The sequence below is a fragment of the Bos indicus x Bos taurus genome, chromosome 14, assembly GCF_003369695.1.
Source record: "Bos indicus x Bos taurus breed Angus x Brahman F1 hybrid chromosome 14, Bos_hybrid_MaternalHap_v2.0, whole genome shotgun sequence".
Lineage (NCBI taxonomy): Eukaryota > Metazoa > Chordata > Mammalia > Artiodactyla > Bovidae > Bos > Bos indicus x Bos taurus.
The window spans coordinates 3,545,872-3,571,535 of record NC_040089.1 but is presented as its reverse complement, the minus strand read 5'-3'; the positions used below and the strand labels follow the sequence as shown (position 1 = coordinate 3,571,535).

Below are 25,664 nucleotides of genomic sequence, written 5' to 3'. Positions count from 1 at the left end.
GGCAGGGACAGGTGTGAACAGGTGCATAGGGACGGGCAGGTGCAGGTGTGAACACACGCATGGGGAAGGGCAGGGATAGGTGTGAACACAGGTGCGTGGGGATGAGGGGACAGGTGTGAACACAGGTGTGTGGGGACGGGCAGGTGCAGGTGTGAACACAGGTGCGTGAGGACGGGCAGGGCAGGTATGAACACAAGTGCATGGGGAGGGGCAGGTGCAGGTGTGAACACAGGTGCGTGGGGACAGGCAGGTGCAGGTGTGAGCACAGGTGCGTGAGGACGGGCAGGTGCAGGTGTGAACACAGGTGCGTGGGGACGGGCAGGTGCAGGTGTGAACACAGGTGCGTGAGGACGGGCAGGTGCAGGTGTGAACACAGGTGCGTGGGGACGGGCAGGGCAGGTGTGAACACAGGTGCAGCGAGGTCTTGGTGAGGGAGGGCATGGGGTGGGCAGGCGGAGATGTGGACGCAGGTCCACAGAGGCGGATATGTACATGGAAGCCTGATTGACCTCCTGCCCCAACTTTCCCAGGCTTAGCTAGTGAAAGTCCAGGCTGATGAAGACAACAGGTGTCCAAACACGGGGTCTCAAGCTGTACCTGCCATCTCGAAGCCCTCAGCGTGGTGGTGTCTCTTACACCTCAGGAGAGCCATCTCTGTCTCAGGTTGCCCCGAGTCAGGGAACCCACCCCTCTGCCTCCCCCAGGCCGTGTACAGACAGGCCGCGTTTGCTGAAGGGCCAGGGCCACAGGGCGCAAGGCCAGGTCCAGGCAGCCCTGGGAGGCGGAGCTCAGCACGGCCTGTCATGCAGCCACACCCAGCCCGCTGCCACACACAAGGTCACGAGGAGACCCCAGCCCTCCCCTCCAGCCCACTGTGTGTGGGTGGCCAGGCCTCCACCTGAGTCTGGCTGAGCAGGATTGCTGGAGGCAAAGGGAGAAGCAGAAGGACACAGATGGAACATTCCACAGGCCCGTCCCTGGCTCCTGGTGGAATCCGTACTTGGAGCTGGCAGTGAGGGGATCCTGACTAGGAGTTCTGGGCCCTCTGCCCCAGTGCACACTGCCTCCTCTGGGCCTCAGTTTGCTCATCTGTAAAGTGGGGCAATGCTCCCTCCTACCTCAGGGGTGACGTGTGTGGAAGCTGTGTACTCAGGGGTCCTGCTCCCATCCAGGGTCCTCCTGGAGGTGCCCACTCCATGTGAGGCTCTATATGGGCCCCAGCATGCCAGGAAAGACACACTTCCCCCGGGGCAGAATAAATGGCATCCACAATGCTAGAGCTGGAGGAGGCGCTGAGGGCAGCGGCAATGAGGGGTGGAGAGGAAGCCAAGTGTCCTGGAGGACGAAGGCCAGCAGAGACTCACCAACTCAGGGTGCCTGCTAGTGGCACGGGAAGGGTTAAGTGAATTCAGCTGTCCCTGCGTTTCCCGCTGGACGGTACCCAACTGTGTGGGTTTCCAGCCCCGCTCCTGCCTCAAGGCCAGACCTTATCTTATCATCTTAGACGGTCCCAGAGCCTCAGAGGCAATACAGGCCAGGCAGGGGCAGCACAGCGAGGCTGTGAACTATGGACAGAACACCGCGCCAGGAGCGCCAGAGGATGACGCGGGAAACACTTGCCGCCTGGTGAGAACTCTGTTCAAGGTCCTGTGTGTGAGCAAGGAAAGGGGATGTCCCACCACATTCTCAGGGGACCTCGAGCAGGGACAGTGTCCCACTCCCCACCAGAGACCCGCTCCCTGAGCCGATCACCTTGGTTCCTGCAGCAGCCACCCCGCCTTTAGCTAGGGGGATCCCCCCACCACGTGTCAGTCTCCCCTCCTCCAAACAGCAGCAAAAACATAAACCCACGTCCTCCACTCCCTCCTTCCCCTGTGAGGACCAGTTTTTAAATCGTCCTCTTAGATCCTCCAAATGAGATCAGAATTCTAAGCACAGTTTCTTCCTTAATGATCCCGAAGGTGGTAACAGCTTAGAACACAGATGTGAAGAGTCTGAAGAGAAGTGTCGAGATTCCCGCTGCTGTCAGGTGTAGTAGCTGAGTGTGGGACATAATTTTGGCCTCCAGCGCCTCCGTAGGAAAAGCACAAGTTTGTTGGGGCTCCTTCCTCACCCGGGCCTTAGCCCCAGCAGAGCAACTCAGCCCAGGCACCCTACAGCCCTGCCAGGCCGAGTCCCACCGCTCCTCCCGACAGCCCAGGAAGCGGGGTGGGAGGGCGTCCAACCCTCCTGCGAACCAGACAGGCACGGCAGGGTGTGCAGAAGGATTTTCATCTTGACGTGATGGAGAGTTCCAAAGGCCTAGGACTTGCCAAATTTAGAACCAACATGATCTACTGGGCAGTAGCTACAAGTGGCACAGACCTCAGAAGCAGTGAGCAGGGACAGATGGCACCCAGACCTGGATCAACGACGGAAGGGAGTCTGCCCTCTCAAAGCCAGTGTGACCTGTGCTCGTCCCTCCTCGGGACAAAGTTGGCTGAGTCTGGGCCTCCCGGGACAGCAGGGGCTGTGGTCGGCATGAGAGCCCAGCAAAGCCTCTTACGAAGACGGTGGCCACGGATCCAAGGCAAAGTGGTCATTATACGTGTTCTTAAAATCCATTTCACCGAGGGCGCTAATAAGTGCATCCATCCGGGAAGCAGGGTTCATTAGCAGAGCGGGAGCGGGTGCGGGTGGCACCTGCCCCACCTTGGAGGCTGGAACTAGAAGTTGGAGCACACAGGCTCAAGAAACCGCTCAAGGTGAGATGAAAAAGAATCCTGCGAAGACGCACCTGACTCATCAACATCACCATCTGATAGGAGATGGCTCCTCAGAGGGCCTGGCTTGGGGCTGGGTTTTGTTCTAGGCCTAGGAGAACCTTAATTTACATTTATATTAAAAAAAAAAAAAAAAAAAACAGAAATTAACTAGAAAGGTGCTTGGTTTCCTGCAAATGCGAGCTCTTCAGAGCTAAACAGCTTCTTAGGGGAGAATCTGAGGCTGATGTCAAAATTCCTGGATTCTCACCTACTAACTGCAGACAGCACTGTACCAGGTGACTGCACTGGCCACTGGTCCTTCAGAATCACCCCCGTAGGTGTTCCCAAGTCACAGTCCTCCTACAGGTGGGGGTAACTGAGGCTAGGAGTCAGGAACCAGCCCACCCGACGTGCGCCATGGTCTTCCAGGTCTCACCGGCCTCAGGTTCCAAGCCTGGTCAGTGGGCTCCAGCTTTGGCATCTTTCCACGGCAGGGAAATGCTGTTAGGACAGTCTTGTCTTCCTAACCTTACACATATATTCCAACCTTTCTTGCTGGAAAATCAGTTGGAAATTCAACAAAAGAACTGAGAAAACGTCACCCAGTCATCAGCGGCCCCTTCTCCTGTGCTGACTGGAATCCCACCCGCACCTCTGGCTAAGATCCACTCGGCCACCCTGTCTCGACTCTTTGTCTTTGGAGCCCGAACTGTTAGAAGCACATGTCCAGAACCACCAATCAGAATCAATCAGTGCAATTGACAAGAACCTGATCAGGTAAATGGACCATCTCTGGGTTTGATTTGTAACTCCAACCACCATCTCACCAAGGCTGCAATTCAATTCTCAGGACTAGCCCAAGCGAGGTATCCTGGGCTCCTGTCACTCCTGGAGGCCGGCATGCCCGCAGGTTTTATCTCTTTTGAGTCTACATCACCCAAGGCCCTTCCAGGAATGATGAGTTCTTCCCCTCCCCCGGGGCGGTCGGTTGTGGGGTGGGGGGTGCACATTCCCACAAGCAGGCCCCTGCCCCACAAGATTGCCACCCTGCACATGTGTGTCTTGGCCACAGCTCACGCTGAAAGTTTAAAGACAGAAACGCTGGCCGGCTGGCCCTTTCGGGAGCTGGAAGCACAGGGTGGGAAAGGAAGGACTTTTCTGTGTTTTGGCCACAGGGCCAAGGGCGTGTGGCAAGAGGGAGCAAAGCTGGTTCTGCTGACAACAGAAGGACGATTTCCTTCTGAAAACATAGAAACCTACACCAATGAATTAAACATTTCAAACAAGATGACTCTCTACAAAGTCTTTTCAACCAAGAAGGAAAGACAAGCCGTCCTGTGCTGGCGCTTCCTGTTGCATATGGCACTGAGAAATACTGTTTTTGCAGCATGCAGAGCTTTCCAGAGAAAGGAAAATATCAAGGGAAGGAAAAATCAGAGAAAGAGGTCCAGAGAAGTCAGGCAGGAGGGATAATGAGAGGCTGGGGAGAGAAGGGGCCTTTGCTCAGGGCGCAGGGGCACAAATACGTGGAGGGGGTCAAAAGAGTGATGGCCGTGAGCCAACGCGGTGGCCCCGACAGGTCCAAGGGGGTGGCCGTGGAGAGGCTGGAAGCCGCGCTGGGACAAGTTGCAAACCAGAGACGCCACCCTACCTCCTGCCTCCATGGGGAAGGGTCCCCACCTCCACTGGGCTACAGAGACCTACTCCTTCCCCCACCTCTCGAAGTGTGATAGACACAGTTCTCCAAACACCTAGGCCTCGGTGGGGGTCCTGCCTTAGGAAGCCCCAGAGACTGTTTGGTGGGCAGTGCCTTTGGGCTCAGAACCCACAGGATGTACCAACTGGACTCTATCCCTGAACCGGGCCAGAACTTCCCCAGCTTCTCAGCAGTAAGCACACTTGCCTCACCCACCCTCACAGCCCAGGGGTGGACTGGTCCTGTCCCCACCCCACCCCAGCACCCCGCTCCTAGAGCCTTTCAGAGGGCTGTCACGGCCCCCTAGTCTCCCCCCAAACCCCCGCCCTCCACATCACCAAACAGCAAACTCTCTCCTGCCAGGGGCCTGGCACACCCGGGCTCCAGCCCTGGAACAAGAGGAGCCAGGAGGGAGGAAAGCTAAGATGTGGGCTCGGAGAAGGCTGGCGAGGGTCAGCGCCTCCCACGCTCCAAGAGCAGTGCCCGGGCCATCTGAGTCGGTCTCCGCGCCGCGAGTGCCAAGCCAGCCCTCTCCAACTCCGGGAGAGGTAGTAAGTGTAAGGCTTGGAGCCCCGCGCAGCCCAGCCCGCGCCGGGGCGGTGGGTGGGTGGGTGTCTGCTACGGGATTATTCTTAGCGCTCCACTCTCTTCGCAAAAGTGGCGCCTCCGCCCTCTAGGCTCGGCACGCTCGCTCCGGGCTCGCACGCCCGGTCCAGACACCGGCGCGGAGGAGAGCCCCGGGTGGGGTCCGCGAGGGGTGAGGCCGGCGAGGAGGCGCAGGAGAGGCGGGGGGCTCCCGGAGAGGAGGGGGCGCTGCGGGAAGGGCCCCCCCCCTCGCGCCGGCGACAGGCGGCGTTTAACCCTCGGCGCCCCGCACCCAGCCCTGCGCTGCGCGCTCAGCCGCCTCCCCGGACTCCTCCCGGGACGCGGGGAGCCGGGCGGCGGCGCGCCCAGCTCTTACCTATGGTGGTGATGACCGTGATGGCAAAGTAGAAGGAGCCGGCGAATTTCCACTGGACGCCGGCGCGGTGTGGCTCCGACTGCAGGATCACCAGCTCCAGCTGCCGGTAGTCCTCGCTGCTGATGTTGTACTTGCCCTTGATCCGGATCTCCTCGGCTTTGAGTTTCTCCTCCTCGCGCATCTCGTGGTCCGACTCGAGGGCGTCGAAGACGGCGGCGCCCACCAGCAGGTAGGTGAAGGTGCAGACGATGAGGGACAGAGTCCGCACGTTCTGCCTCTTCATGGCCGCCAGCAAGGAGCCGGCGCGGGGGGCATGTCCCGCAGGCTCGCAGCCGCGCGCGTCCCACTGCAGCGCCCGGCGGCCGCCGCCGCCGCCTCCTCCGCCGCCGCCGCCGCCTCCAAGTTGTAAGCGGCGGCGGCAGCAGCAGCAGCAGCAGCAGCAGCGGGGAGGCGGGGGGCGGGGAGGCTGGGGGGGCCCCCCTCCGCCGGGGCCGCCACAGCCGCTGCCACCGCGAGGCGGCTGGCGGGGCAGGGGCGGCGCGGGCCCGGGCTCCGGCGAGAAGGCGGACAGGCACAGGAGGCTGCTGGAGCGCCGGGGCCAGGAGTCCGGGAGCCCCGACACCCTGCGCCAGACCCGGCCAAAACAGCCCGCCCCACTGCGCAGGGCCATGCACGGCGGCCCCGCCGGGCACCGCGAGGGCCTCGCTGCCCTCCGCACCCCGCCCCCCGCTCCCGCCGGAAAAGCAGGGGCGGGAGCGGGAGCCGGAGCGCGGCCGCCGGGGCCCGCGCCCCTCCGGGTCCGGCTCCCGGGAGGCGGCGCCCAGCTAGGAGCCCGCAGGTTTGCGCGCGCCCCGCGGGACCTCCTTCCCCCTTTAGCCCTCCGCGCCCCCCTTTGAAGGGGGGTGAAAAAGTTTGCGAAGTGGCTGCGTCTCCGGAGTCCCCAGCGATCCGGGAAGGGGCCGAGCAGGTGCAGCGGGCCGGGCGGCCGGCTGCCCGGAGGTCCGAGCGCCCTGCGTCCACCCGAGCGCCCCGGGACGCGGCGGGGTCCCCGCCAGGCGTCGGCCGTTCTGCGAAGTTTGCTGGGCTCAGCCCCCGAGGCGCGGGAGCGGGGCGCGGCCCCCGGGCGGCAGGGCCCGCGGCGGAGCGGCCTCGGGGGCGGCCGGGGGACGGCGCGGCGGCGGTCGGCCAGTCCGCTCCTCCGGGGGCGGCGGGCGCGGCGGCGGCGGCGGCGGGAGGGGTCCCGCGGGCCTCGCGGAGATGCGGGGTGGGCGCGGGCGCATGAGCCGCGCCGGGGTCGGGGCCCTCCGGCGTCCGGGGAGGCGGCCGCAGCGCTGGTCTGCCTGGAGCGCTGCGTGCGTGCGCGCCGGAGGGAGCCCGAGTGTGTGTGCGTGTGTCTGTGCGTATGTGTGCCCGTGTGAGTGAGTGTGTGTATGCGCGCGCGGGCGCGCGTGTGTGTGTATGTGTGTGTGTGTGTGCGCGCGCGCGCGCGTGGCAGCCCGGCTCCGGCGGGAGGGCCACGGGGGGCGGGGGCCGGGCTACGCTGAGGCCCGGCCTCCCTTCCTCCTTCCCCCCTCCCGCAGCCTCTTGGGTGCGCCACCTCCCGCCTGGTCCCCAGCCAGCTGGCGAGGCAGCCGCGGCGGCGGCTCCCGCTGCAGACCGAGCGCGGCGCAGGGCGCACGCGGAGGGGGCCGGGGAGGGGCGCCCGGTGGCACCGGGAGGGGGCGGAGGCGGGCGGAGGGCCGGGTGTCGCCCGAGTGGGGGTGGGGGGCGGAGCGCCGACAGGATTTGGCAGGGGGATGGGAGGATAAATGAGGCTTCTCGGGCGGCTCGAGTCCAGCTCCCCGAGAGGCGGAGAGTTTGAGAGACCCGGACTCGGACACAGAGACGGCATGCAGCCGGAGAAGGCAGACAGGCAGCTTAAGGGAGAGGAGAAATCCAGCGGAGAGTGGGAGCACGAGGGGCGGGTCCGCGGACGCCCGAGGGGAGCGCGCCGCCGCTCGCGGCTTCCCCCGGGGTCAGCCACCTGGCCGCGGGCGTGTGTCATGGGTCTGGATGCACCTCCTCTTGGCGCGCTGGGATCCGGAGGGCCGCGTCGGATCCGGAGGGTGCCGCCGGCCGGTCGGCCCAGCCCCGGCCGGGGAGCGCTGAGGATTGCAGGAGCCGCGGCTCCTGGGATGGGGCCGCTGGGGAGGACGCCGCTTTCCCCCGTCCGCTTCCTGTTGCTTTTCCGAGAAACACTCCTTAGTTCCCCTAGGCTGGGCGCGGGGTGCCCCCGTAACTCAACCCTGACCCTCCCCGCGGCTCTCCGCCCCTCGCGACGGCGCCTCTCCCGGCCAGCCTGGGGAGGAAGCCCGGGACTCGGCCTGGGCGCAGCTGCTCGCTGAGCCCAGAGAGGAGCCCTCGCTCGCCTCGACTCGCCTTCTGTTTCAGCCCCCTTTGCCCTCTTTCCCACCCCCGTCTTCCCTCAGGTCGTCGAGGGAGTTTTCCTCGATCACCAGCCCCTTTAATAGCCTTTTGAGCAATGAAGCCCGAAGGGGCAAGCGGGAGTCGCGGAGACCCCTGGGCGCCCCTTCCCTTGGACCTCGGCCAAGAAAGGGGAGACTTGAGGGAAGGGGCGCCTCCCCCGGGCGGCGGGCTAAAAAAACGGAGCAGAAGCTAGCCATGGACTCTAGGCCAGGGAATTAAACTCAACCCTCGCTCATCTCGCTCCAGGAGCCCAGATCCCTGCAGAGCATCCCCTCGGGCCGTGCTGGGCTCCCTGTTCACAGGACTCAGGGTCAAGAGAGTCTGGGGACCCACGGAGGCTCCCCGGCTGGAATGCTGTCAACCACATTTTGGGGACTTGCGGGTGGTTGTGCCCCGGGCGTGCGTACCGGGGAAGGGAACCCGTGCTGCGGGCGACGTCTGGGCCGCTGGGTCCCCTCTGGGTTCGAGCTCGCCCTCAGGCGCGGGGGCGGGGAGCCCCACCCGCTAGCGGGCGCGCTCCCCAAAATTCATTTTGGAAACCGAGGCCCCCGCGCTCGGCGAATGAGCCTGACCGCCCGGTGAGTCACCGCGAGCGGGCGACAAGGATTCCCAGCAGCTGGTAATTAATTGCGCCGTGGCGGCTCGGCCCACGGCGGAACCCCAGCCGGGCCTCCCGCCGCGCGGCCGCGGCGCCACCCCTGAGTCACAGCCGTCGGGCCCACGCCGTCCGGAAGCCGCCCGGACGCCACCAGGGGGCAGCGGACTCCGACCCACAGGTCGCCCGGTTTGAGTCAACCCCTGGTAGGAAAAGTCCAAGTTGTCCCCGCTGGCAGGTGCGGGAGCGGGGGATGGAAGCTGTCCACCCACGGATTCCAAGCTTCGTAGGGAGCCACTTTTATTCAGTTTACAACCTTTCAGGCAAACGGAGCAGCCTTGTGTGCAGCATTGGAAGGGACCTCAGAGACGAACTAGTCAGAACCGCTTGTTTTACAGATGGGAACGCTTCCACCTGTAAATTGCTAGGCAATTCGGGTCCAGAACCAGCACTGAACTTCCTCCTGGCTTCTGACCTGCGTTCCTTCAAGGACCTGGCTGGCCGCCGTCCGACCCCAAGTTCAGTGCCACGAAGAGCCCCAGACCACTCCCAGACAAGGGTCCTTCTTTCCTCTCCCCTTCCAAATACAGCCTTTAGACTCCAGAGACACAAGCCTGGGAGCCGGACCTCTGGAGGGTTCTTGATTGGGGAGAAAAGAAAGAGGAGGGCTCCCTGGTCTGTCCCCCCAGCACCCACACTGCCCTGTCCTGCCATGGTCTTGACCTGCAGGGGGAGGTTAGCTACCTGGAGCAGAGCCTGGGTCTTGACACCTTCCCTGACCCCAGACACTCATCCCCGCGGCAATCACTCAGCTATAGCCCTGTGGGTTGCTCAGTCCAGAAAGCAGGCTGCTGGACGTGGGTCTGCAGAGACCACCTCCCTCTTTGCCCCGTGGTCTGGGAACACCAACTCCAGCTCAGCCTGGAGGTGGATCCAGATCCCAGGTATGGCCAGTCGGCCAGGTTCCCCTAGCCTGCAGTGATTGGCTGGGCGTGGCTCACCTCCTAGCCAATGAGAGCCCAGGGAAAGCATTTCTTGAGGAGCCGCTCAGGTCTTGAGGGTGGAGGAACGCTGCAGGCCATCTCCCCGGAGCAAATGCTTCATTCACTGTTTGGTTTAGGCCACTGTGAGTTGGTGCCCAGGAGACCTGTGCGCTGGCAGCCTGTCTGTGCTCCTCCGGGGAACTGACCCTGGGCCTCCCTGGCCATTAGTGTCTTTAGTAAAGCCAGGTGTATCTGATTAGATAATAGATAATATCATGGTTTTATAACTCTGCCTACTTGTTTTCTCGGTTCTCTACACATGGTGAGGTGTCCAGAGCCCCTGGGGTTAGAATCACTACCCTGCCTCACCCAGGGAGGCCAGCCAGTCAGGTGGACCTCACTTCCGGTCCAGCGCCCCTTCCCCATCAACAGATGAGTCTGTGGTGGTCCCGCCATGGGGCGGGGCCAGTGCCCAGGGCAGCGGCCTCTTCCAATCCTCACTCCTCCCTGCCTTTGCTCTTGCTGTTCCCTCCACCTCATTACCGTTTCATGCCCCTTCAGGCTCTCCTCTCCTCGTCGTCAAGATCCAGCTCTGGCATCTCCTCCAGAAGCTTCCCCTGTCCCCAGGCTGGATGAGGCAGGCGCCTGCATCCCTGCACTAACTTATATCCCGTGACTCCTTCAGTGCCAGTCACACCACCCCTGCCAGTCAGTGAGTTCCTTGAGGGCAGGAGCTATGCCAGCATCAACTCAGTCACACCGGACCTGCCACACAGTAGGCTCCTCTGTCCGTGGAATTCTCCAGGCAAGAATACTGGAGTGGGTAGCCATTCACTTTCTCCAGGGGATCTTCCCCACCCAGGGATAGAGCCCAGGTCTCCTGCATTGTAGGAAGATTCTTTACCATTTGAGCCATCAGGGAAGCCCCAAGGTATACAATAAATGTTTGTTAAAGACTAAAGAGCAGAGTTGAATTCATGTGCCAGTAGGTCTGAGGTCACTGCCCCAAGCGGGATCTCTCATAGGAGGGCAGGAAGAACTAGAGGCAAAAGAGTGAAAGAGAAAAAAAAAGCTGTGCAGATGGCAAAGGTGGTTACCTGCCAGGACCCCAAAGTGCCCAAGGTTTAGGCGTGACCCTGATGCCCCTGGGGGTCCAGTGCAGTGAAGGAGAAAGAACACAAAAGACAAAGGTGGAAGAGAGGGCAGGAGGGAACAGGAGCTCAAGCAGGAAGCAGTGAGCTCGGAGAGGGGAGTGGCGCCAAGGCTGAGCTCACTGATGTTAGCATACGGGCTGCCTTCCCTTGACCTGGGCCTGCCGCAGACATTGTTAATCAACCCCAGCCCTGTCTTAGGTCAGGATCTGTTGTTACAGCCTGAGAATCTTGAACACAGGTGCACACACAGGGTTCATTCTGGGCTCAGTACTCCCCTGTTTCCTTTCAGGGCCATCACCAATCTGGCCCCATGGCAAAGGAGAGTTTACACCCATTGTAGGAGGACAGAGGGGGCCATGAGAAGCTCTTGATTGAGAGTGGCACCACGATAATGGTGTATGGCCCCTGCTGTGATGGTCCCGAGGGAGTCTTTCTCGAGCACCTGCTGGGTGTTCAGCTTGAGCTGGGGCACCAAGTACTCATGTTGACCCTGTGAGGCCACCGGCATCCCATTGGCTGGTGATAAGGCCAAGGCTCCACACTTGGGGCAGTGACCATGACTGCAAGTGCTTGGTGGAACGTGCTAGGAGCTGGGAGGCCATGCCCTTCTCTTCCAGCCCAGGCCGCAAGGCTGCGAAGGAAGAGGGAGGGTCAGCCCAGTCCTTGGTACCCAGGAAGGGCTCACAGTGACTTCACTGGCTCTGTGATTAGACCCAGAGAGGCCAGGGCCAGCCGCAGGGCTGATGCGGCGAGAGTTGGGGAAGGAGGGCAGGAAAGGGGCCCAGGGTTTGAGATACAAGAAGCAGAGCCATGACACAAAAGGGAAACTGAGGCTGGGCCTGGCTCAGTGTGCCCAGAGGGTTCCAGGAGGTCATATCGGGGGCCAGGGAGGTTGTTCAGAGAGTGAACTGTCACAGCCCATGAGCTTCTGGTTGTTGGACTTCCAGCTTCCCTGAATATTGATCAGCAGGTGATGTGAGGACGTGCGCCCCAAACTGGGCAGGGCTCCTCCTTGAGACGTGGGCCCTAAGAGGTCTCACATGAGGTTTCTGAGCCCCAGCGTTCTCCGTGTGCAGTGGGGTCTCAAATTGCGGCTGGGTGGGCAAAGACGCCTAGGAGATCGCACTCTATAAACTGTTGCAGGAACAATCAGTGTGCGGAATCAGAGCTCCGGATGTGCCCCCAGAGTCAGAAGACTTTTAAGAGTGGGAATTTCATCTAGTCAATGAGGAGCCGGCCAACGCTCCCTGGGACTTGGGCTGACATGCGAATGAGGGCGGAGGCAAGGCCAGGCCAAGGCCCCTTCCTTCAAACCAAGGACGGCCCCCAGTGCCCGCCGCACTCACATGCCCTTGCTTTACTGGAGGAAACGTGATTAATGGATTTCAGGCTTCTTAATGCGGCCTGAACAACTGCCCAGCTCCATACCTGATCCATAAATAGCTCCATCGCTTTCCCCACGGAGCCTCAGCACTGCCAGGATCAATCAGGCCATCGGCAGAAGCTTCACCAGCTGACAGCTCCCGAGGGGGACAGATGGAGGAACCCAAACCCTGTGCCCACCAGGAGGGTCTCATTAACTGAGGCCAGGGCAGCAGGGCCAGTACCTGCAAGAGGCTGTTCCCAAACCAGGCCCAGGAGATGGGAGGGCGCGTGTCCACGCCCACAGCGGGGCTCCTGGGCAGGGGGAGGGGCATCCTGTCCCCGACCTCCGCTGCTGGGTACCCAGCGCTTGGCAGAGCAGAGGCTCCTGGGCGTTTGCTGACTAGATTAATGAAATGGATTTGAGAACGACATAGCGGTGGCCAGGAAATGGCATCGGTGACCTTTCTCAGTCACCTCCTCATCACCCAGGGCCTGAACTAATGGTTAAACACCCATAGAGAGACGTTCAACATTTGTTGAACCCAGCTCTTCTCCTTCATAATAAAAACGATAATATAAATAAAAATAAGAAATCTAGAAAAATCTCCTGCTGTTAAGAATAAACAGAAACAATAGTTTATGGAGAATGCTCTAACCAAGGACGTTGAGAAAGCCTGAACTTGGGTGTGAGACAGGATCATTTGATGCGGTAATTGCTGTCGTTGGACAGGAACACCCAAAAATTGTCCAGCATGGGGAAGGGACAGAGCCGGGGTGTGGAGGTCCAGCTGGGGACCGTCTCCACGGAAGCAGCCTGTCTGCAAGGCGCACACGCAGTGTGACCGGCTCTCTCCCTCATTTGCAAACTCGATTCTCCCAGGTGGACCCTAATGGTACTCGATGTGGAACAGCCTTCTGAGTTCGGTGGCTGGGATCCCAATTCCAGGTTTGTCGTCTCCACCTGCTGTGACCGCGGGCCAGTGAGTGACCCCAGGCCAGTGAGTGACCCCCTCTGTGCACCCCCGGGTTGGTTGGCAAGGGCAGAGGTGCCCCCATCCGTCCAGATGCAGTGCAGGCAGGCGTGTGCGGTGCCCGTGGGGGGCGGGGGGCACGCAGTGTGGGTCCACTGCCCTCCTCTCCGCACCGCCCTGCCCGCCGGCCAAGGAGCTGTGCCAGCCACCACACGCTCGCAGTGGAGACGCTGCTCGCAGCCAGCTACCCCGGTGGGAGCTAACTTTAGCCCAGTCACACGGCGCCATCACTGTCCCCGTGCCGAGAGCTTACAGGTCCCTGAGGAAGGTGTTTAAATATTTTTCCTTTTCCGAAGCCTGGTTCTCGCCTCTGCCATTTTCACCTTTGTGTGGCAGAAGGTATTTTTGCAAACGCAGCCAAGGTGGCAGCAATTTCGCAGCAAGAATGCGGCGTCCCTGTACGCACTGCTGCTATTTGGGGACTTGCAGGTGTATCCTGTATATCATTACAGGGCTCGTCACCCTCTCAAGGGAGGGGAGAGAGGGCAGGGTGCCTCCTCCAGGGAGCCCTCCTGGCTCAGGCCAGGTCTAGGGCACGGCCCGTGTGCCCCTGTAACAGTCCTGACCTCAGCACGGTTACTCCATCCCCTGCGTTGCTCCAGGCCGCGAAGAATGCCAGGACAGGGCTTGTCTGACCTGAGTCCCAGCAGAGTAGGGCTCAGGAAACATCCACAGAGTTTAATTACCACCCGGGGGGCTCTGCAGGGTCTGGCGCTTCAGAGGGGCTTTCTCTGCCCCTGAGCTGCTCTCTGTCCTGACAGCACTTGCCAGCCTGGGGGCCTCTATGCCAGGAGAGGACTGGGAGTTTGTGATGCAAAGTGAACAGGAGATGGCAGGTCTGGAGTTGGAGACCTGTGGGTCACGTGGGGGTGTGGGCACCCAGACTAGCCTCAACTCTGGCCCCCAGAGGGCTTCCTGGCAGAGGGGACTTTGCCTGCCAGTCCCCAGGCTGCGGGACAGGCTGATGGCCCTCCCTGGTTCTGAGCGTGGAGCAGGCACAGCGAACGCTTTGAGGATACACGTGTTGTACAGCACTGTTCAGGGCTTGATTCTCTTCCCACGGTGCCGGAAGGGATTTGACAAGTCAGGAGGTGGCAGCCCAGAGAAGTCCAGGCACTTATGGGAGATCACAGAGTCGTCATCGTCACCAGGGCTGGGACACCATGCACCTATCAGGCCCCCAAGGTCAGGTCCGGCTCCCATCCCCGGAGGGTCTCCAGGGGGTCTACACAGTTTGACAATCCAGCTCTTGCCTCCAGGGGTGTTAGGGAGCCAGTAGCAAGGTCCCTGCTGTCAAGGAACAGTCGTCCTGCTGGGAGAATAAACAGTGAACCAGTTAACCATCAGGGTAAAGCCAGGAGTGGGTGACTGGGACGGTGAAATGTGGGCTGGACGGAGGGACGTTAGTGGGGGTGGTAGTCAGAGATGGAGCACCAAAGAACTGATGCTTTTGAACTGCGGTGCTGGAGGAGACTCTTGAGAGTCCCTTGGACCACAAGGAGATCAAACCAGTCCATCCTAAAGGAGATCAAACCTGAATGTTCATTGCAAGGACTGATGCTGAAGCTGAAGCTCCAATACTTTGGCCACCTGATGCAAATAGCTGACTCATTGGAAAAGACCCTGATGCTGGGAAAGATTGAGGGCAGAAGAGGGTGACATAGGATGAGATGGTTGGATGGCATCACCGACTCAATGGACATGAATTTGGGCAAACTCCTAGGGAATATGAGGGACAGGAAGGCCTGGCATGCTGCAGTCCATGGGGTCACAAAGAGTCAGACACGACTCGGCAACTGAAGAACAATTCAGGGATGGCACTGAAACAGAGGCGTGAACGACATGTTCAGATCCAGGAAAGGGCGTCTAAGCAGAGGGAGCAGCCTGTGCAAAGGCCCTGGGGCCAGGGGAGGGGTCTTGGCTTCTTCAGGGAAGAGCCAGAAGGCAGATGTGACTGGGATGTAAGCCTGGGGGAAGTTGGCACAAGGTGAGTTCAGAGGGCAGGGCTCTGAGCCTCCAGGGGGATGGGAGGCCGGACCAGATCATGAAGGTTCTCTGAGGCTATGGGAGGAAGATGGATTTCACTGGTGCACTCACGGAAGTCCATGTGTGCACTGCGTAGGGAGGGAGCTTAGGCACACCCCCTCATTGGATGGTGTGGGGCAGCCCCTTCCTGCAGTATCAGCCCCGCAGTGTGCCTGGGGAGCTCTCCAGCCTGGAGGTGGGGGCGAGGATCAAAAGCCATAAGGTGAGCCAGGCACCACACCAGCAGTCTCTGAGCTTGGGGTAGGCGTAGTGCAAGCTGCTTGGCTACAGAGTTGGATGGTCCTAGGTTGACCTTGGGCCTGTTACTTCACCTGAGTCTCAGTTTCCTCATCTGTGAAATGGGGACATGGTATGTTTTGCCCTTAGCAGAGTCAGTGGCACAGGCAAGCAGTGAAGGAAGCCGAGCTGGTCGTGTTTGTCTCTGTCTCCAGCTTTGAACCTCACTCTCTCATAAGCTGGACTTCCCTGGAAACTCAGATGGTAAAGAATCTGCCTGCAATGTAGGAGACCTGGGTTCTATCACTGGGTCAGGAAGATGCCCTGGAGAAGGGACTGGCAACCCACTCCAGGATTCTTGCCTGGAGAATCCCATGAACAGAGGAGCCTGGCAAGCTACAGTCCATAGGATCTCAAAGAGGCAGACAACCAAATGACTAACACTTTCACTTTTTTTCACTCTCATGGGCTACTGTTTCTTTTCTAAGTGCAGGGACACTGTTGACTCCTGCACGACTGTCCTACGATTTTGAACCCAGCAGAGCAGGGGCTGGAACAGGAGGATCATGACATCAGAAAGGAAGGGCTGGGGAGTGGAGGACCAGAGAGAAGGCTAGAGAGCCTGGGGGCATCAGAGAGAAGAAGGGGAGATACAGGAATCAAAGGGGTGGGGGTGGGGGCAGATCAGAAAGAAGCGGGGAGATGCTGGGCAGGGCTGATACTATTGGGGTAAGTGTCCCTGACTTCGGTCCAGATGAACTTCTCTTTGGTGTTCCCACCCCAGTGTCTCTGTCTCTCTCCCAGACTTCATTTTAGAATCTGAGGCCAGAATAGAGCTACCGGTGTTCATTCTTTCTTGACACAAGTGTCTGTTAAGCATCTACTCGGCCGGTTCCTGGTCCAGGCCCTGGAGGCACAGAGGTGCGGTCAGGAAGCTTACACGTCACAGCCCAAGGCGCCGTGTACGTGCTCACCTCTGATCCCGCATCCACAGTGCTGTCTACAGCTCAGCGCACCCACCCTGCGCCCTCCCCTGTGCAGCCGTGCTTGGCCATACTGACCCGTGGTCTGGCCTGCACGGCAGGTGTCTCAGCCGTTGTGGAGAGCATCGGGAGAAGGGTCAGGCCAGACTCTGGGGCCAGGCCTCACTTCATCTCCTGTCCATCTGCCTTTTCTGAGCAGGCATCTTTGGCAGCAGGATTTGACTGAGTATTCAGTTTCCACCTGCCATCCTTCCTTCCCTCTCTCTTTCACTTAAGTGGGACCACGGTATGATGGCTCTCCCAGCTCCCTCCCCGTTTCCTCTCAAAGTGACTGAGCACTGTGCGTATTCAGTCATGTCGACTCTGCATCCCCTGGACTGTGCCCACCAGGCTCCTCTGCCCGTGGGATTCTCCAGGCAAGAATACTGGAGTGAGTTGCCATTTCCTCCTCCAGAGGATCTTCCCGACCCAGGGATCAAACCCTCATCTCCTGTGTCTCCTGCATTGGCAGGCGGATTCTTTACCACTGAGCCACTTGAGAAACCCCTCACTTAAGCGTCCTCCCTAGTAAATTTCTTGTGTAATTAGTTGCATTGCAACATCTGCTTCCTGGGGGACACAGACAAACATGGGGGTATTTTGCTGATAAAGAAAAATCATACCACCTGGGTGGGAGAGGTGGGGGGAGGGGCCAGAGCCCGACAGGAGGGAGAGAATTATACCTGGAGAGTGAGAGCATCCCATATCCAAATGGCTTCTGAATGAGTCAGATGGGGTGGGTTATCCAGCAAGTTATGGACTGAGTGCTTGTGACCCTCCCACCAGATTCATTTGCTGAAACCCTAACCCCCAGCGTGATGGCACTTGGTTGTGGGGCATTTGTGGGGGGTAACAGGTTTAGATGAGGTCCCAGGAGTGGGGCCCCCAACGGGATTAGAGTTCTTATAGAAAGAGGAGGAGACCAGAAACCACCTCCCCTATGGCCGCCTCAGCCACATGAGGACAGGATGAGAACGGGCCATCTGCAAACCAGGAAGAGGGCCCCTGCCAGGCGCTGAGCCTGGGCTCCCCAGCCTCCAGAGCTGTGAGGGCTAAGTGTCTGGTGTCACCCTCACCGTCTGCGGCATTTCCTTACAGCAGCCTGAGCTGACTAAGACACATCAGTACCAGAACAATTTTTAAATGAAAAACAAAATCAGTCATTCAGATCACAAAGGCTCATCCTGCTCATGTTGAGTTGACAGTAGCTCTTCGCACTGGTCCACTGAGACCCAGGCTGGCAGACACTCGCCTGCCCTAGGCTCCCATGATCCCTGACAGGGAGAGGGAACCTGGCAGATCTCACCACGGTCCCAAAGGCTTCTGCCCAGAAACCTCCTCTATCACATCTGGAGGCCACGCCAGTGGACTTCTGTCCACTTTCATGCCCAGCATAGACCTTCGCCTGAGCATCCTGTTCCCAGGTAAGTTCCCGCTCACCTGTGAAGCCGAAGGAAGATTCTGCGATGACACTTTCCAAATTCTCGTCTATTCCCTGCCCCTTCTGAGGAAAAAAAAAAAAAGACTCAAGAGAAGACTCAAATCTGGAAATAAAAGAGACAGGACAGAGCCCAGAGAATGAAGAAAATGAAAAGGGAAAGACATAGTGAGCAGCAGACCTTGATATGCGGGTAAATTAAACAAAAATGAATCAGGATAGACCTGTCTCAGACTGTGCCATCTAAGTGCTAAGTAAGGGTTCCTGAAATTGAAGGTCTGTACTGGGAGGAAAAATTCTAATGATAGTCTATTTACAAAAGTCATAGCTCAGCAGTAGCTATGAGTTATGGCCGGGGGAGGGGGGGCGCAAATGATAAACTTTGCAAGGATCTCATCTTGGAGGGGAAGGGGAAAGGAAGAAAATAAAAGATGTCTGGAAGGGTCATCTTCTTAGACTGAGGGGGAATAATTAGCAGAAAAATAGAACATCTTATTGTGTGGAATAGTTGGTGTCTTACTTTCAAAGCAGAGAGATGTGGGAAACGGAACCATCAGCGCAATGGAAGGAGTCTTAGGGTCTATCCGCTTGGGTGAGCATAACAAAATACCAGTCTTGCCACAGGCTTGCACAACACATACTTGTTTCTGGAGGCTGGAAGTCCAGGATCAAGGGGCCTGCAAGACAGGTTTTGTTCTGAAGTCTTGCCTCTCGGTTTGCGACGGCTCCCATCTTGCTGGGTACTCACATGACCTCTTCTTTTGGCAGTGCTGGAAGGAGGGGCAGGAGAGAGAGAGAGAGTTCTGGTGTCTCTTCCTAGAAGGGCACTAATCCTCCTGGATCTGGGACCCATCCTTATGACATCATTTAACCTTAATTACCCCCAAGAATCTCCATCCCCAAAACAGCTACTCTGAGAGTGACTGCTTCAACATATGAATCTGGGGGAGACACGTGAGAAAAGGGCCTACGTGGCGACTTCCAGATTAAGAAAGGGGAAGATGGAAGGAACAGCAACTTGATCAAGTCATCAAAAGTGAGGTAGAAACAATGATACAAAATAATCAACAACAGCATCTCACAGGAGCTACATTATATATGTAAGTGTTCGGAGCTTCAGTGGAAAGCATCCAGTTCTCCCGTGGAAGGATAGACCCTATCACACTGGGTTCAACACGCAACAGGAAGGCAGGCCAGTTGTCAGCTGTTTATTAGAAACACACTTGAAACAAAGTAATATTTTATATATTTAAAATAAATTGCTGAGAGGGACCTCCCTGGTGGTCCAGTGGTTTAGAATCTGGCTTGCAACGTGCAGGCTGGATCCCAGGTCGTGAACTAGGATCCCACGTCCCACACAGCAACTGAGTACACGTGCCACAATGAAAGATCCCGCATGATGCAAGGGAGACTCGACACAGCCAAATAAATATTAAAAGATAAGATCCATTTCTGGGAAAACATCTACAAGGATAAAGCAGATGAAAACAAAGTATCAAGTAGGACTGGCAGATATTAATTTCAACATGGTTTAAAATAATTGTATATGATACGTTAGAATGTTATACAGTGAAGTGCTATGCGGTCATAAGCCTGTATTTAAAAACAACAACAAACAACTACTTATCCAAGTGAAACCTACTAGTAAAGGAAGGAGAACCTGAGACAGGTAAAATCATAGTGAGAAAAAACTGCACCTTTTTGTGAGAAATGGACAAGAGTGTTAGAAATTAGGAAGCAATTGGAAGTTACGAGGCAATCAAATATATTGCATGGCCATTGACTCGAACCTAGTTTGAACAAATCAGGTTTTTAAAAGTCATTTTAGGGACAATTAGGGAAATTTGACTATGGATGGAGTTCTATATTATAGAACATCATCGTTATTTTCTCAGGTACAGCAACAGTTTCATGGTTAAGTAGGGAAGAGGCAAACTAGTGTCTAGGGGTGAAATGAAGCCTATAATTTAATTCTAAATACCGCAGTAAAAACAAACATAGCAAAATGTACAGCTATTGAATCTTGGTGATGGATGCTTTTATGTGTTATCTCTCTGCTTTTATGTATATTTAAAATTAAAAAACAACAAAGTAATAACAGAATTGAATAATGCAAATAATAACTGTGAATGGATATATAACATGCAGTTTTATACATTTATATATATGTATATATATATATATACATTTTAAATCAAATAGTGAATCCCTGTTTATGTGCCCAAAGGTCACTGAAGAAAATCAGGATATAATAGGCTCACAAGAAAATATTATCAGATTAAAGAACATAAGAGTGAAGTTTTCACAGGCCTCATGCTCCAGCCATATTCAATAGAGGGAAAGTGTTAGTCACTCAATCGTGTCTGACTCTGTGACCCCATGGACTGTATAGCCTACCAGATTCCTCTGTCCATGGGATTCTCCAAGCAAGAACACTGGAGTGACTTACCAGAGTCTCCAGGCAAGAATACAGGAGTGGCTTGCCATGCCCTTCTCCAGGAGAACTTCCGACCCAGGGACTGAACCTGGGTCTCCCGCGTTGCAGGCGGATTCTTCACCATCTGAGCCACCAGGGAAGCCGTGCATTGCAAGGTGAAATCTTAACCCCTGGACCGCCAGGGAAGTCCCTAGTATATGTTCCAACATTTTTTTCCTTGTTTCTTTTCCCAGATAGTATGTAATTTCTCTTTTGATTTTCCTCTTCAATCCGAGAGTTATGCAGGACTGTTTTACATTTGCAAACAAAGTGTGTTTGGCTCCCTTATTAGTGGTGAAGGTTTCACGTTCCAATGGAGGGCGTGTGAGTTCGATCGCTGGTCGGGCAGCTAAGATCCCACATGCCTTGCCACCAAAACAAACAAAAAACAGAAGCAATATTGGAACAAATTCAATAAAGACTTTTAAAACAGTCCACATCAAATATGTACGTATGTATGTATATATACATACATGCTAAAGTTAACACAGCTTAGAAACACACAGCCTGACATACTTCCATTAGAGGGGCAAAGACTAAACATGGCATCATTTTTAGTGTTTGTTTCAAGCAATTAGGAAAAGAAACAACAAAAGAATCAATAAAAAGGGAATTCATAAGGTTAAGACCTGAAATCGATGAAATAGAAAACATTTTTAAATAGTGGGAAGAATATATAAATGTAAAAGCTTGTTCTTTGAAATGGCTAATAAAATAGAAAAAAACCCCTCGTGAGTCCAATTATGGAGAATGGAGAGACAGAGTAAAATTAGACAAGATTAGGAATGAGAAGGCAGACATACCAATATAACTACAGATACAGGGGAGATAAAAATAATTATGAGAGAATATTATATGCAACTCTGTGATAACAATTGAAAACCTCAGGGAAATGGATGATTTCCTAGTAAAAGTAAATTACCAAAATCAGCCCAAGAAAAAATGGAAAATTTTAATAGACCAATTACCATAGAAGAGATTAGAAGGTGATTGGAGATCTGTCAGTGAAAAGACGGCAGAATCAGACCGGCTTACCACTGAATTTTATCTAATTTCTAAAGAACTAATCATTTTAATACTGTTTAAACTATTTGGGGCCATGGAAAAGGATAGAAGAGAAATTCCCTTATTCATTCTGTGCATCTAGAATATCTTTTAATACAAAATAAGGTGAAGAGTCAACTCATTAGAAAAGACCCTGGTGCTGGGAAAGATTGAAGGCAGGGGAAGAAGGGGATGACAGAGGAGGAGATGGTTGGATGGCGTCACCGACGTGATGGACATGAGTTTGAGCAAGCTCCGGGAGATGCTGATGGACAGGGAAGCCTGGCGTGCTGCAGTCCATGGGGTCGCAGAGTCAGACATGACTTAGTGACTGAACAGCGACAACAAAAGAGGAATTGTAGACCAACGGCACTTATGAATATAGATGAAAATTTCTAAATAAAATCCTAGCAAATGGAATCCAGTGACCAATTAAAAGAACAATATATCACCCTTCAGGTTCGTTGTGGGGAAGGACTGTGTGGTCGAGGACGCTTAGCCCTGGGACATTTTGTGAGCATATCGTCACCCCCTTCTCTGAGTATCTCTTGGCATAGCAGAGTATAGACACAGTAGGCAATGATCAGGGGGCTGAAATGAACCAGAGTGACCAGAACTAGGACATCCAAAGGAACCTTAATATCTGTTAGCAAATGCCAACATTTTATACGGAAATTTTGTGGGGTTTATTTCTAAAACAGACTCTAATTGTTTCAGCTTCTTTTAAATGTTCCAAAGGATTTTTTTCCCCCTGTTTGAAATACACTGAGGGAAAGGGAATTTTCTTGGTTTTAATTGTGTACCAGAGCACAAGATCTAATATTATTGAATTCTCACAGCAACTCTGTGGGGAGTGGATATGATTGACACTGAGGCTTGGCGAGGGGCAGAGACTTCCGAGAGCACTCAGAGGGTGGGGGCAGAGTCCAGATCTCAACCCTGCTGACACTCACTGCAAAGCCCAAGCTTTCCATGTGGAAGACTTACACGTGGAAGTCTCCTAGTGACTTCCTGGTTCAGGGAGGAGTTCCAGTCCATTTAGCCAAAGCCAGGAGCAATGGAACATAGAGTGGATCAGGTATCAGGAGACATGGGTTCTGTTTCATCCTCTGCCTGCTGGTGGCTTGGGCCAAGACTGTGAAAGCCTCTGCCCTTAGGCAATTCTCTGAATCCCTTTGCAGCTGGTCTCTGAAGGGCCAACAGTGGGTTGCTGTCCGTGGTGCTGAAGGTGCTCCTGCCCTAGGGCTTCCACTTCACCTATTTTCAGAGGAGCTGGCCTGGGCAGCTGCCAGGAACACACTGTGATTAATCAGCAGGTTTGAAATGGCAAACCGAATTCTAAAGGTGGAAGAAGGAATTTCTTTATTGGTTTGCTGAATCTGCGCCAAAGGAGCTTTCTTTCTTTCTTTCTTTCTTTTTTAACCAAAAGCCATGTCTTTGACAGTTCTCATCACCTGGGCCTGAATTGAACATCTCAATTTTTAGAGAGAAGCACAGAACTAAGTTCTCACTACCCAGGTGAATAAATGGAACATCATTTGATTCCCAGAGTCCAATTTTCCCTCTCAAATCCCATCCTTTTTCTCTGCTCCACAGGGAATCTATGCTAAATTTTGTATAAGTAACTCATTTGCTTATCCTTATTGCTTTAAAAAAAAAAAAACAACAACTTTTTGCTTTGGGGACTTCATGTAATTGGAATCATATTGCATGTGCTTTTCTGTTGGCCGCTTTCTCCCATCAATGTTATGTTTTGGAAATGGATCCACATTGTTGCATATTCATCATTGTACATTATTCTGCTATACAGATATGCTAAAATGGATCTGCACATTCCATCCTTTCTATGGAATGTGAGCTGATGTCCTTTTTTTCCCCCTGCTATGAACAACTATTCTGGCGCCCAGCTCACATTACACACGCCATGTGTGTATTCACTGTGGTATGTACCTGGCAGTTAAGTCACTGGGTCACAGCAGATGACCAGTTCAACCTCACTAGGAGTGGAAGAAGCTTCTGCTGCTCATACTCTCCTCACTATAAGGGACAGGCCACACATCTTCAGTCGCCGACTTGTTCTTTTCTATGGATTCTGAGCATGAGTGACCTACATTATTTCTAGGCTAAATAACTGTATAACAGTGGGAGACTCTCCTCAAGTTTCTCCTAGTTTGTGACTTGTCTTTCCATCTTCTTTAGGTATCTTTTGATGAAAAGAAATTCTTAGTTTTAATACAGTGACATTTATCATTTTTTATGGCTTGTGCTTCTTGTGTCTTATTTAGGACATCTATCCCTACCCTGGGATCAGAAGATATCTTTAATATCTTGTAAATGTTTTACACTTTGCCTTTTACATTTAGGTCTTAACCTACAGTAGGTTTTTTTGTGTGGTGTGTACTAGGGCCCAATATCTCTTTCCCTATGGCTACTCGCTTACTTTCTGAGACCATTTAGGGAAAAGTCCACCCTCTTCCACTGATATGTGACAGCAATATTTCACACGTCACGTCCCTATATGCATGCCTCTGTTCCTGGACTTTCCTTTGGTCCATTTTTCTATTCCACATTGTGTACTTGTTTAACATTATGATACATTTTGACTTATTCTTTAAGAGTATGTTGGCTATTATTGGGCCTTTGCGTTTTATATATGAATTTTAGAATCAGTTTGCCAAGCTTCACTAAAAACTGTTAAGATTTTTATTGGTGTTGTGTTGAACTGATAGATCAATTTAGTGAGAATTTACATCTTTATGAGAGAGTCTTCCAACTATTTATTTAGATCTCCTTTAATGTCTTCCCATAAATTTTTTATAACATTCTCCATAATGGTCTTAGCACATTAGAGAAAAGATTTATTCCTGGATTCTATTTTCCTTTTGTTTCTGTAACAAGTTACTGCAAACTTGGTGGCTTAAATAGCACAAGTTGCTTATCTTGGAGTTCTTGAAGTCAGAGTCCAAAATGAGTCTCTCTGGGCAAAAGTCAAGATGTGCCCAGGGCTTCGTCCGTGTGAGCGAAAGCGCTAGTGGAGAATCTGTTTCCACTAGGCTAGTGGAGAAGCCTTTTCCAGCTTCTCGAGGTTGAGGCTCAAGGCCCCTTCCTACATCTTCAAAGCCGGCAACTTCAGGCTAAATTCTTCTCACACTGCCATCTCTCGGGTTTTCTTTTGTCTCCCTCTTTCCCTTTTAAGGAACCTTGTGAATACACTGGACCCACATGGATAATCCAGAATCATCTCCCTAAAGTCAAGCTATCAGCAACTTTCTCTGTACCCATAATTCCTCTTTGCCATGAACCCATCATTCTCACAGGTTCTAGGAATCAGGACATGGACATATTTGGAACCTCGTTATTCTGCCTACCATGAATTCTTTATACTTTTTGTAGTTCTATAAAAGGTAATGTTTACAACTATTTTCTAGATGGTTTTGGTTGTGGCACAAAATGCTGTGGATTTTCTATACTGATTTTGTATCCAACAAGATTGCTAAAGAAAGTGAAAGTGAAGTCGCTCAGTTGTGTCCAACTCTTGGTGATCCATGGACTACACACACCCACCAGGTTCCTCTGTCCATGGGATTTTCCAGGTAAGAATACTGGAGTGGGTTGCCATTTCCTTCTCCAGGGGATCTTCCCAACCCAGGGATCGAACCCGGGTCTCCTGCATTGCAGGCAGACACTTTACCCTCTGAGCCACCGGGGAAGCCCCAACATTGCTGAGCACTTATTAATTCTAATAAACCTGAAGATTCTCTAGGATTTAAGTATCAGTTCAGTTCAGTTGCTCAGTCGTGTCTGACTCTTTGCGACCTCATGAATCGCAGCACGCCAGGCCTCCCTGTCCATCACCAACTCCCAGAGTTTACACAAACCCATGTCCATTGAGTCGGTAATGCCATCCAGCCATCTCATCCTCTGTCGTCCCGTTCTCCTCCTGCACCCAATCCCTCCCAGCATCAGGGTCTTTTCCAATGAGTCAACTCTTCGCATGAGGTGGCCAAAGTACTGGAGTTTCAGCTTTAGCATCATTCCTTCCAAAGAAATCCCAGGGCTGATCTTCAGAATGGACTGGTTGGATCTCCTTGCAGTCCAAGGGACTCTCAAGAGTCTTCTTCTCCACCACCACAGTTCAAAAGCATCAATTCTTCGGCGCTCAGCCTTCTTCACAGTCCAACTCTCACATCCATACATGACCTCTGGAAAAACCATAGCCTTGACTAGACGGAACTTTTAAGTATAACTGATGATAAAATGTGCAAATAATGACAGTTTTGTTTCTTTGTTTCCAGCTCTTATGCCTTTTATTTGCTCTCCTACCTAAGTTTCCGTGTTGGCATGGGCCGGTTATACAATGTTGAATGAAAGTGGGGATAATGAGACCCCTTGTTGTGTTCTCCATCTTAAAGAGAGTGCCTACATTT

General features: G+C 54.3%; 1 protein-coding gene and 1 long non-coding RNA gene across 2 annotated transcripts in view; both read right to left on the bottom strand.

Moving 5' to 3' along the window:
- The window catches only part of KCNK9 (potassium two pore domain channel subfamily K member 9), a 108,303-nt gene extending 102,544 nt beyond the window's left edge, over window positions 1–5,759 (bottom strand). Inside the window, exon 1 of the mRNA XM_027560769.1 lies at window positions 5,402–5,759. Coding sequence (XP_027416570.1) covers window positions 5,402–5,684 — 283 coding nt within the window. The 5' untranslated portion in view covers window positions 5,685–5,759. The remainder of the gene's footprint in view (window positions 1–5,401) is intronic.
- A 7,894-nt stretch (window positions 5,760–13,653) lies between these two features.
- On the bottom strand, window positions 13,654–20,207 carry LOC113904075. The gene is made up of 4 exons (XR_003514398.1): window positions 20,167–20,207; window positions 18,359–18,487; window positions 17,720–17,783; window positions 13,654–14,307 (listed from the first exon to the last, which is right to left on the bottom strand). It is a non-coding gene; the product is annotated as an uncharacterized LOC113904075 (long non-coding RNA).
- Window positions 20,208–25,664: the final 5,457 nt, after the last annotated feature.